Genomic DNA, 12,125 nt, shown 5'->3' with positions numbered 1-12,125 from the left:
TGTTTCTTATATTTGTGATATTTATTAAGACGTGAGCTACTGACCTCTTGTAAATGAGATCTCATCATCTAACAATGGGTCTTTCACCTAGTTCAATAAAGGTTAAGTTAAAATAAAAAAAATATCATAGGAAAATGAACATACATATCTAATCAGCCAATGGCATGGTAGCAACATAGTGCATTTAGGCATGAGAATAAGAGAGAGTGATTTAATGTGGAATGGTTGTTATTTCAGACACAGCGATAACAGATCAGCACCATGGACAGTGCCGAGCAGCTGCCCTGAACTCAAGCCATTGCATGATTACATGAGTCAAATAAAATTGATTGACTGATTTATTGATTAACACAGGTGTTGTGTTAAGCCTCTTATCCAGTGCACTGTGCAGCATCTGCACTACACTACACTACACTGTGTGCAGGCTGCTTAGAAGAACTACTTCTTTGTAAACCCATGCTTTGTGAAAGCTTTACAAATATGGTGATGACAAGGTTTAAATTGAAATTCCTCATACTAGCATGTTGCCATACTTGGTATCTTACTCCAGGCAATGAGCTAGTGCTGGTTTATATATTATATATTTCATTATATTATATTCCTCAAATGAATCCTTCTTCTGCTCTATAAAACTCACGACCCTGGATAAATGGCTCCAAGGCTGTTACACTGCTGCTTGTCCTCTGTTAGAATCTAATTTTCTGATGATTTGTGGTGCAGGTGAACAAGTTCTTGGACAAGAACTTTGACATGGTCCGCCAGGATGTTTTAGACCTCTTCATTCAGAGCAAGAACAGAGTAAGATGCACAAAACCGCACTCTATATTCAGCAAAGTTTTTAAATTACATTTAATTATTATGGTAGATGACTATGATCGCACCTGTTCTGTCTCCACTGGCTTAGTAGCATTAATTAGAAATTTCCTCACTTAGTTCATTTTACAGTTGACCTGTTGCTCAATCATTGTCCATGTGTCTACAGATGGTATCCAGCCTCTTCTTGAAGCACTCAGAGTCTGTGTCACAGCAGAGGTCTAACGACCGCCGCAGCAGCGCCGCGCGTCGTTATCACGCCAACACGGTCAGCGCCAAGTTTCAGAGCAGCCTGCAGGAGCTGGTGGAGAAAATGGAAAGGTCTCCACAACACACTACTCATTTCATCCACAGGACAATTCACATTGTGACATCTCAGTCACTCGTGGGCTACCGCTTTTTCGTGAGGGTCGGGGGGTGGAGCCAATCCCAGTTGATTTAGAGTGTCCATTTAGCTTAATCTTCATATTTTTGGACTATGGGAAACCAGATTAGCCGGACCTTCACACAAAAAAGGCCCTGAGTTGAACAGGGATTCAAACCCTTGACCTTCTAGCAACATCTAACCCACAAGTTCTTTTTGAACACCACGACTGCCTCCCCCATCTGATTTATAGCTCCGAGATATGACAGGCGTGTGAGTTATGTTTATGTGACGTTGCACCTGCCTGTAATGATGAGTCATGCTGTGAGTGTATGATTTTCACCGTGAGGTTCTGCAGGAAACATGATCATGACGAAGGAGTGACAGAGACTCTCTGACACCTACCAAGTTGTGAGCGTGTGCTAAAACAACAGACAGTGAAGATGTGAACAGTTTGTGTTGCCATGGTGTTGTTCAAGGATCAACTCTGGTAATGTCGTGAAACCCGACCGATGTTACTGTTTGTTGGAGCCATTTCTCCTGGGAAGATAATTTGCTTTGCGTGCTTTGAGCCCGATCGCACATGAAACGAGGCGCCTCAGGAGAAATCTGAGTCTGAAACCGTTTGTATGAGTCATGCAGTTCAGGAAAATTATACTAAGCCTTTATCAAATCATGCTTTCATTTTTTTTCATTTATCCATCCGTTCGTTCTCATCTGTTTGTGACAGGTGTAACCCTTATTTTGTGCGATGCATCAAGCCAAACCATCACAAGGTATATGTGCAAGTGTGATGGTGTGTGCAGGTTTGCTGTGATCATTTACATTTTGATATTTATGAAGTATTATTATTATTATTATTATTAGGGGTCACATGTACATCTTTGTGTGTGTTTGTGTGTAGGAGCCGGGAGTGTTCGACAATGAGCTGGTCAACACTCAACTGCATTACTCTGGTATCATGGAGACTATTCTCATCAGAAAGGAGGGTTATCCATACAGATTACACTTTCACAGCTTCCTATCAAGGTTTGGCGATTTTGCTAATTCTCAGTAAATGTAAGAGATGTAAACACCAGTTGCACCATGCCACCTAAAATATAAATCATATTATTTCAGCCTCCTGTTCAGCTTTCTCTCCTCATTACCACACACCACTTTCACTTTGTCCAAACTGCCTGAACTATTGGCTTTTTCCTCAAAGGGAGGAATTTACACACCGTTTATTTTCATTCTCAAATAGCCGTCTGGCAATTGCCATCATTTGCAGTAGGGAAGCAGTCAAAACCAATTGCTCTCACAGCACTGGTGGTGATTACTAAAATAGTCTGAGAAATAATGACCTCATTCAGACTAGGTATTAACATCTGTCCTAAATGTGATCTGATTACAAGTGGACAGCTCTAAGTTCAGGTCTGAATGCATATACTACTACTATGTATGTATATAAATATATATACTGTGTATATATACAACATACATCTATGTAGTATAAGAATAAGTACAGTGTATATATGCAGTTGGATAATGGGTGATGGCATTTCGGCTGCTTTTTTCCATTACTGTTTAAACATACAGTTTATACAGAGGCTATAACAATGTGCAATATAGAGTGTCTTATATTCTTTTTTTAAGCACAACCTCAGTAATCTGATGAATAAAAAATTAATTTTTACCAACTATTTAAAACACACCTGAGAAGAATTACTTAAAATGTTTACAATTGGATTGAATTTGTGAAATTTAGAGTTTGCTTGGCTTGTTTTTATGAACAAAAACAAAAGAAAATATTTATTTTGTGACTTCTGCACAACTATTGCTACTTTATATCAGTACTAAAAATGTGATATAAAATTAATCATAACTTTGACTCTCTGTCTCTGTGTTTATGTGACACAGAGACACAGAGACACAGAGACTGTCTCTGTGTTTATGTGACCATGTCCATATAAGGAGTTGTGTATTATTCGCACAGCAATTTACCATGGGTGCACCTGATGAGCACCAAGGGTTAATGTAACACATTGTGTTTATAAGGCAAATCAGAGTCTAGTGAGTCTTTAACATTATTCATGAGGCTTCAGATACAGATCACTCAAACCACATTGGAGGTCTGGGACACATGAGGCCACAATCTTTTGCATGTGTAACCGAAAATCCATTCTCATGCATTTGCATGTAGAGTGGGGACGTGAGATATGGTCATTGGAGGAGTGTCCATTCAGGAAGAATTTTACTGCCAGTTTTGAACAGATGAATTTAGAGCTGTCCACATCTGATTACATCTCTCGGGCTGAACAGGGCCAATATGAGAGTCCAGCATTCACAGCTAATTCACAATAAACTGCCAGAAACCCAGAGTACAGTGAGTCTCACTTAGCGTTAGACACCGTCTCCAGATTCGCAAAGTTCAGAAACATGTCGCTCTGGATTTCACTTTATTTGCATTTGCTTCAAAATTCAAATTGACTCAACATATTAAACCTGTGTGTGTGTGTGTGTGTGGTCTTCTATGTGCACCGCAGGTACAAATCCTTGCTCTGCCTGCGGGAGCTGCCACCAGCAGATGGAGAAAACTGCATCATCATGCTCCACAAGCTCGGCCCAGTAAAGAAAGGCTCGTATCAGGTGGGAGTCAGTAAGGTGAGCAGCTCTCTCACTCCCAAACCTCCAACATACATATGTGCAGAATGTGTGTGATAAAATAAACCAAGCAATTAGATATCAAGAGTGTTTCATTTAGATGTGTGTGCGTTTTAGATTTTCCTGAAGGAGGAGTTGTATCAGCTGCTGGAGGGGAAGCGCGACCGTGTGCTGAACCTCGCTGCCATGACACTGCAGAGATACACTCGCATGTGTTTTGTACGGAAAAACTTTCTCAAGTTCAGGCGCCGCATCACGCTGTTTGAAGCTCGCAGCAAGGGCTACGTGGCCAGGTAATATTCACCTGCGAGGTCAGCTGCTAGTATGAATTCATGTCTCTTCGAAGTTTTAAGAACAAAGAGCATTTAGGCTGCTTTTTCCCATTACTATGTTAAAACACATATACAGAGGCTATAAGAATGTACAATATATAGTGACTTACATCTTTTTTTTCAGCACAACCCATAGGCGATCTGATTAAATTATTATTTTTCTTTTTCATCAACTATGTAAAAACACCAAAACAAAAAGTACTCAAAATTTGGAAATACGTCACAGTTCAAATTTCAAATTGAGCAAAGCGCTACATGCTAAAGCAAGTGATATAAAATGAATGATAACTTTGACTCAACAACACATAAGAAGACAAAAATGCATTTTGTAAAGCCTGAAGGTGTGACCTATAAACACACACACCCAGGATGTCCATATAAGGAGTTGTGTATTATTCCCAATTTACCAAGGGTGCATCTGTTGCACAGATCCATGCCCACTAAGGATTAATGTCCCATAGCCCCTGAAATAAATTCAAAAAAAAGAAAAGAGATGCCTCGTCAACTCCACCAACTTTCTTTTTTTTAACCCTGAGTCAATATGAGCAGCCTCTTCAGTACACTGTCCCGCTCAAGTCTGGAGTTTCAGTCCTGAGTCTGGCTGTTTAGACTTTAGTGTTTGGTTTCACTGAGTTAAATAGGTCAAAGCTTATCTCAGGCAACCTGCTTCTTTTGTCCTCGATGTGACGAGACGAGGCCACAGGATTCAGGCCAAGCTCATCCATCAGGGGTGATAGATTTCCCACTCATTGCCAGTCATGCAAAACCTGGTGATGTTACGCAAGTTTGATTTTATTCAAATAGATCCTTAACTGGTTTAATTAAAACACCAACAATGGCACTAAATTGAAAGTTAAACATATGTATTTCAGAGATTGATGAATTTGGGAATTGATAGATGATGAAAAACATAAAGTTATAACTCTAATGAAGCCTGACTGATGGATCACACTTTGATCACAGTCACTCTCACACCAAGGTGGTCCATTTAAATAACACCCCCCCATGTGCTCAACCATTGATTTCTTGCTACGTGCATGCTGCCTCACACTGCTGCTTTGCTGCCACCAGCCAAGTTTCCACCTTTTTAGATCAGAGTCTCACAGGCTCAAAGGTTTAAAATGTTTTTCAGTGTCTTGTACGGGTGTTTCCAAGCATGCTGCTTGGCCAATTATCTAATAAACTGGAGGCATCGGTGCCAAGTCTAACAGCATTCCCATTTGGCACAATTAATTAAACATTTTTCCTGACTAAACTGTGATTAACACAAATCATATTACACATATTCCACTGTCCCATTTGAATCACACTGTGCACCTGATAGTCATTGATCTTGTGGATGTTTTTATTTCTTGCTTAACTGTTTAATTTTCCTGCATCTTCTTTCTCTCTGTTCTCCGTCTGCATCTGAATCGTCCATCAACGAAATGTGTTTCCTGGACAGAAAAAAGTTTACGCTGAGGAGAAAGTACCTCATCAGGTTCCGCTCTGCCGCGCTGCTCATCATCAACCGCCAACGTTACATGAGGGTATGTGGACAGTGTTTGCTCTCAGTGGACATGGAAACTTCTAAGGGTATTTTATGTCTTTATCCTCAAGGAAAGAAATAATAATGATCAAATGTGTGACGTGTGATTTTTGTCGTCTTTCTGTCAGACAGTGCTAGAGCCTGCAAGGAAGGCAGAGGAGGTGAGTGAGGGAGGGAACGAAAATAAACTGTCTGAGAGGGAGGAGGGAGGTGGAAGAAGGGACATACTCTCATGTTTGATTGTGATATTCTGTAAGTCTGTAACACATCTCTTAGCCTGGGTCTGTCAGATATTAGTTGCTCATCGTGTGAACCGTTGCATTTCTCTTTCTCTCTGTAACATTGTAAGGTCTCGGTCTTAGTTTGCAAAGTGCCATGAAAAGCTGTATGCTGTGCTTTGGTGAAATACAAATAAAATTGATTCGATTTGATCGGTAGGATCGCATCAACAGAGAAGTGGTGAATGTGGCAACACTGCCAATCCCTGCTGAGCTGGCTGCCTTGCTGCACCTGGCCTCAGGTACACACACACACACACACACACACACACACACACACACACACACACACACTTTAATTAATTCATTTGGACAGCCTAAACAAAGTGTTATCCCAAACCTTAACCACAACCTGTTACTACCTAACCCTAACGTTAACCTAACCACAAATCAAATCTTTGGCCTAAATATAATCAGTTCCTTACAAATGAGGTGTTCCCCTTAAATAATCCTTTGCTGTTGTGTGGACGTCCCTAATCTTTCTCAGAGCATCTTAACCTTTTAAGGTCAAATAGTCATGCCCCATTTATGCCCCACTTATTTCCATAAGGAAGACAAAGCTAAACAATGTCACTGTATAAACAGATCCCAAAGGTCCCAAAACATGAGTACTACCCAGAACACACAGACACACAGTGTGTACATGTTTTTCTTGCTTCTGTGGGACCAGTTTCTTCTACTAACCCTGACATTTTCTGGAGCAGAAGTCCTCTTAGGGACCAAAGCCTGGTCCTAATGAGGCAGAATTTCTTAATTTCTGAGGCTAAAGTAAAGTAAAATATGAATTGTAGTCAGGTTAAGGTTCCCAGTAGGCATTAACCAGCTGTGGTTAAGTTTAGGGTTAATGCCTTGTTTAAACAATAATAAATGAATGGAAGTCAATGCAGAGTCCTAAGAAGAATATGTGCAAACCTGTGTGTTCCACCTTGTTTCCAGGTGGATTCAACAATATTCAATGTCCTAGTTCTGTGATGGCTCATGCCCTGCGGTGTGTGTGTGTGTGTGTGTGTGTGTGTGTTGTGTGTGTGTGTATTCAAAGGTGGCGAGGAGCTGCACTCTGACTGTCTGGCCGTGGTCCAGGCTCCAAAGGTTCAGGTTGACCCTCAGCTCACTCTGCCCCTGGATATCAACAACTACCTCATGACTCACTACATACGGGCCATATTTAGGGTGAACACACACACACAAACACACTCCAAAAAATACTTTACATCATACACGTAAAACTGCATGAACACAGCATTAAAAGATAAATGATCTTGCGGTGTATAATCGCCTCTAAATATTCTGCTTGTTGTTGTGTATAATGTGTTGTAGGAGCCATTGTTCGGGATGCTGACAGCCCCACTCGAGAATTCTCTTCTTCGATTGGATGAGGAGCTCAAGCAAGGATCCCTGAACATTTTCATTCTGGTACATGTTTCATATTTTTGGAAACCCTTAAAAATGAGCTGCAAAACACTGTAATATTTCATGATTTCGTAATTTTAATTAAGTTTGCAACAAGTAATAGGTTTGAAATGTCATTGGCTACAAAGGGTTGGCATATACTTCAGTATACAGTTTGTGCCTTGTGAATGTGATATTTCAGAAATGCCAACATAGACCGTAAAAAAAAAACGTGGACGTAATCTTGCAGTCTGCCAGAGGAAGACAATGTAGAAGTAAAAATAGATGTTGTATAGCCACCAGGGGGCAACTCCACAGGTTGCAGAAATAACTCTGCTTAAATGGATTATTATTACGTCAGTGGACATTCTCCTGAAGAGTGAATGGTCTCAATCACTAGTTTCAGCTCTTCTTCAATAGAACATGATGTGACTTTCATAAACATCAATGTGATCAACAGCTCGTGTAGACTAGTCAGAGCTTGGTTGTAAACGTGTGTCTGTAAATTTGTTATAGCTGAATCCTTAAAATCTCACGGTGACGGTATCAATCCTGAAACTCAAGTTTTCAAAACAGGACGTAAGATTCTTATTTATTGAACACAATTACAGAATAAGTTCAATGATTTTGGTCGTCAAAAATCAAACATCAAGGTCACCTGGTAAAAGTGATAACAGAATTGTGAATACAGAATCACTAACACGGGAAAACTGGACTCAAATTTGAACTACTTACTGTAGGTGTTGGTGGTCAAAGGTCAAGGTCAGAGGGACGTCAACCTGGGGACACTTGATCTTGTGACTCTTGTTAAGGAATTTTCATTACATGGCAAAGGTCAAAACTGTCCCTTGTCTCCTCACTCATGTGATTTTGACAGATACTTAGATTCATGGGTGATCCCAACCTGAATGGGGCTCAAGAGAATCTGTTTGGGAACTACATCATTCAAAGAGGACTGACCAATCCCAGCCTCCGAGATGAGATCCTGGCTCAGGTAGCCAATCAGGTGAGAGCATTCTTTTGTTTTTCCTTTTCTGAACCTGCTGAGTTGACAACACTTTACCAGAATTCCACACAATCTCACATTCCTTTTTTTTTTTTTACTTTTCTGACAGGTGTGGAGGAATCCGAACATTTTGAATTCAGAGCGTGGTTGGCTCCTTCTCTCATCTTGTCTCTCTGCCTTCCTGCCATCTCAAAGACTGGCCAAACATCTGCTGAAGTAAGACAGTCATAATCAATGAAATAAACTGGTGTTTTACAGAACGACCTTCGAGTTTTCTGTTTGTGTGACTTGAATTTAGGTCCTTTCAGCAAGAGACGTTATATATTCCACTCTTTTCCTTAATGCTTGTTGTTTTTGCAGGTTCATGTCTGATTATGGGCCCGAGGGTTACGACTGTGTGTGTCAGACCCGTCTGCTTCAGGCTCTGCATCGCCTGAATGTCGGGCCAGAGTGCGTCCGGACATACCCGCCGTGTCTGCTGGAGTGGACCGCCAATCGCAAGAGAGCACACACTGTCCTGCACATTCACTGTTTTGACGGTGAGACACACAAACACAAAAGTGGAATTAGTGAAGGCTTGTTATTACTTTTTGTCCACTACCCATGCAGGTATCACAGCACACAAGGTTAGGGTTAACCCAGAAGTAGTGCGGATACGAAAGGTTTTATTTTACAGAATATACAGTGCAGTGGCTGTTGAATATGTCAATTTTGTGTGCAATGCTCAATACAGGGTCTATGAATATATTTACATTGCAAAGATTTTTCTCATTCAATTTCTATATATTTTAAACTAAAATATATCTATATATTTTATACTAAAATATTAATTAGTGTACATGAATTAATATTTTGTGGCCACAAAATAGAGCTTCTTCCCCACATGTCGTGTCTGGGGCTCACTAGAAACTAACATTTTAGCAATCATTGCCAATTCTTTTAGATATATACTGTATATATAATGGCTGATGAATTGGTAAAGATAATATTATTCTCACAAATATTGTCATCAGCGCCAAAAAATCCTCATCAGTTGGGCTCTACTCAAATCCTTTAATTTGTGGTCTGTGCTTTTTCTCCTGAAGCTGTTTCCTTCCTGTGTCCTCTGCACTCGTGGACAACAGGGGAAGAGATGGCCAAGGACATCTTACAACACAGGTATCACCTCACTGTAAAACATGAACACTAAAATCATTGATTGTATTGGTCACTGAAGAACTGTTGGGGAGAGAAACTAAAGCAGGTGGAAATGTGATATCCTGTTTGATATCAGGTGTGAAGATTTAGCATTTGTCTGTATTATTGTGTGTATAGGGGTGTAATGGAGGGCCGTCGAGGCTGGTCAGTACTGCTGAAGGAGCCGGCTCAGTGGGTGGAGCTGGAAGGCTCCGACTACGTTCTGGACTTGATGTCGGACCTTGAGCTTCCCGCTGACTTCCCCAAAAACAGCAGCTATTTCATCATCTCTGCACAGGAACCCACCCGAGTGCGGGCCAACGCCAGCATGTGAGACACACAAACACATACGGGGGGGGGTTTATTCGTTTAATAAAACGAAAAGTCACAGAAATCAATGTATAATATAATTGTAAAGCAGATTATTAATACTTAACAAATATTCTTACTCGTGTGGTATTGTAAAGGTCCGGTGTTCATTTTCAGTGAATTTATTAACAGAACCGGAATATGTCTGTTTCATTTTAAATCAAAAATTCGAACAAGTCTTTTGTACAATGGACAAACCAGCCACAGAATACATACTAAACCATGAAAGATGAATGAAATCCTTTCTGGTATGCAAAGGCCACCGTAGTTCCCTGATGTGCTTAGGAAAGGAAGTGGTAAGCAGCAGAGTCAGCTGTTTGTTTCAGTATTTCATTAGATGCCACTAATTCTTATCCACCTGACCTTTAAAACAAGTAACTGTTTTTGTGTTTGCCATGTAAGTGATGATGGGATGTTCTCAGCTGTTTTCGTTGTCTCTAAAAGGCCAAAAAAGTTGATTGTTGTTGTTTTTAGTAAAGGTTTTAGAGCATTTCTTCCACCACTGCCAGATTTGCTAATTACAAAAGTGTGTATAAATCACATGTTATATTATATGTTGTTTTTTGTCATTGTGCTACAGCAGCCTGTTGGGTGGTGGATTCGAAATAAATAATGATGTCATAACCATACCTGGCTCTGATGGACAAGGTACGCATTATAGCAAACATTTGAGCCCTGACACACAGTGATGAGCAGATGACAGAGTTTTATTTCTCTTCTTCTCCTCCTCCTCTTTCTCTCTCAGACTTGGAGCCTCATAGAGGAATGGATAGTTATCTCGACAGCTTGTTTGACCCTGTACTGTCTGATGGAACTGGGGTAAGTTACTCTCAACCACATGAGAGGGGAAACTCCTCTGTTCTTCCATTTACTGCCGATTACCAACTTCAAACATTTAAGTGGATCATGGAGCTAAGAAGTGATGGAGTAATGAATCACATACTTTTTAAAATGTATGTACTAAATATACACTGCAATTACTGTGTAAAGATGGGATAAACTTCCAGTAGCACAACCATTTCTAAGCACTTTTTTTGTCCATGAGACATGAGGTCAAATAAATAAAAATGTAATATTGGGACAAATAAATTCCAAATAGGAAAGAAAATCCACGCACTCAGTAGGTTTCACACAATTTTAAAAAGCCCTTTTTGAGTAAATGGACTTGTATTTTTTCAATTTCTATGTCTCGATCATGAGCACCTGGTGGTTTCAGAGGACACTAGCAGTGCTCCACCAAACTTAATATTGGTTTCATACTTCATATTTGATACATGGCACATACAAGTCAAGTCAAGTCAACTTTATTTCTAGAGCGTATTTAAAAATGATCTGGACTGACCAGTGTTAAGTGTTTTAGTGTTGAAGACACAGCAACAAGGTATAAAACATAAAACAATAACAACACAACAGTAAAATAGTACAATTCAAATTAAATAAATAATAATAATAAAATGGTAAAAGTCTAAGTAGAGGTGTACAGAGTTGAGGTGCAGTGTTTGTTGTCACATATTTGTGTCAAGATGAGTTGATTGTGATGAATTTTCCTGTTTGGGATAATCATGGCATGAAAATGCTGTCCAGCTCACACACAGACAGTCCTAGTGATTTACTGTTAAGTGCCACAATGGGGATTTTGCATCTTATAATCATCATATTTACAATTCTCGTTATTCACTTGAAAATGTTCACTTAAAGTATGTATCTTATCTTCAATGCAAAAAAAGGAAACTACTTGTTCTCACCATAATGTGATTTAAGAATGTTTTTGAGCCATTGGAAGAGTGCAAAGCATCATTTAACTGTAATAATTGTGATAAAAAAAAATATAAATATTGTGAGTCGCAAGCACTTTGGTCAGGATAATCTTGATATAACATCTTCATATTGCCCAATACCTATTGTGCATCTTTAATTTAGGCTGATTCAGGATGCATTATCTCCACCATAAATTTTACACTCCTCCCCGGTTACAAAATAATTGTAGTTAGAGTAGTAGCAGACGATTGATAGTCGTATTTATCTGGGTGAACGCTGCAGTGTCTGCTGCTGGCCATGTTGTGTCTGTGTCAGTCCTGTGTCAGCTGTGACGACACTGTGCTGACTGTCAGCTCTGCTATCGGATGTGACTGACAGGAATTAGCATGTATCAGATGTCCTACAGACCTCTCCCACCCAGCAACCTATTACGTTACCCAGTTACCGTAACTGTCACAGCGACTAGATC

General features: G+C 39.9%; 1 protein-coding gene across 1 annotated transcript in view; it reads left to right on the top strand.

The window, feature by feature from the left end:
* myo15ab (myosin XVAb) overlaps nucleotides 1-12,125 on the top strand; it is a 59,274-nt gene that overhangs the window by 20,922 nt on the left and 26,227 nt on the right. Inside the window, exons 25-42 of the mRNA XM_044027581.1 lie at nucleotides 721-798; nucleotides 983-1,134; nucleotides 1,908-1,953; nucleotides 2,082-2,206; nucleotides 3,703-3,820; nucleotides 3,938-4,113; nucleotides 5,597-5,737; nucleotides 5,799-5,841; nucleotides 6,119-6,200; nucleotides 6,998-7,128; nucleotides 7,276-7,371; nucleotides 8,225-8,353; nucleotides 8,463-8,569; nucleotides 8,714-8,892; nucleotides 9,439-9,511; nucleotides 9,668-9,859; nucleotides 10,479-10,554; nucleotides 10,643-10,717. Of these exons, the coding sequence (XP_043883516.1) occupies nucleotides 721-798; nucleotides 983-1,134; nucleotides 1,908-1,953; nucleotides 2,082-2,206; nucleotides 3,703-3,820; nucleotides 3,938-4,113; nucleotides 5,597-5,737; nucleotides 5,799-5,841; nucleotides 6,119-6,200; nucleotides 6,998-7,128; nucleotides 7,276-7,371; nucleotides 8,225-8,353; nucleotides 8,463-8,569; nucleotides 8,714-8,892; nucleotides 9,439-9,511; nucleotides 9,668-9,859; nucleotides 10,479-10,554; nucleotides 10,643-10,717 (2,019 nt within the window). The remainder of the gene's footprint in view (nucleotides 1-720; nucleotides 799-982; nucleotides 1,135-1,907; nucleotides 1,954-2,081; nucleotides 2,207-3,702; nucleotides 3,821-3,937; nucleotides 4,114-5,596; nucleotides 5,738-5,798; nucleotides 5,842-6,118; nucleotides 6,201-6,997; nucleotides 7,129-7,275; nucleotides 7,372-8,224; nucleotides 8,354-8,462; nucleotides 8,570-8,713; nucleotides 8,893-9,438; nucleotides 9,512-9,667; nucleotides 9,860-10,478; nucleotides 10,555-10,642; nucleotides 10,718-12,125) is intronic.

Source organism: Solea senegalensis, linkage group LG6, assembly GCF_019176455.1.
Source record: "Solea senegalensis isolate Sse05_10M linkage group LG6, IFAPA_SoseM_1, whole genome shotgun sequence".
Taxonomy (NCBI): domain Eukaryota; kingdom Metazoa; phylum Chordata; class Actinopteri; order Pleuronectiformes; family Soleidae; genus Solea; species Solea senegalensis.
Note: the sequence above shows the minus strand (reverse complement) of the source record. Positions and strands in the feature narration are given on the sequence as shown.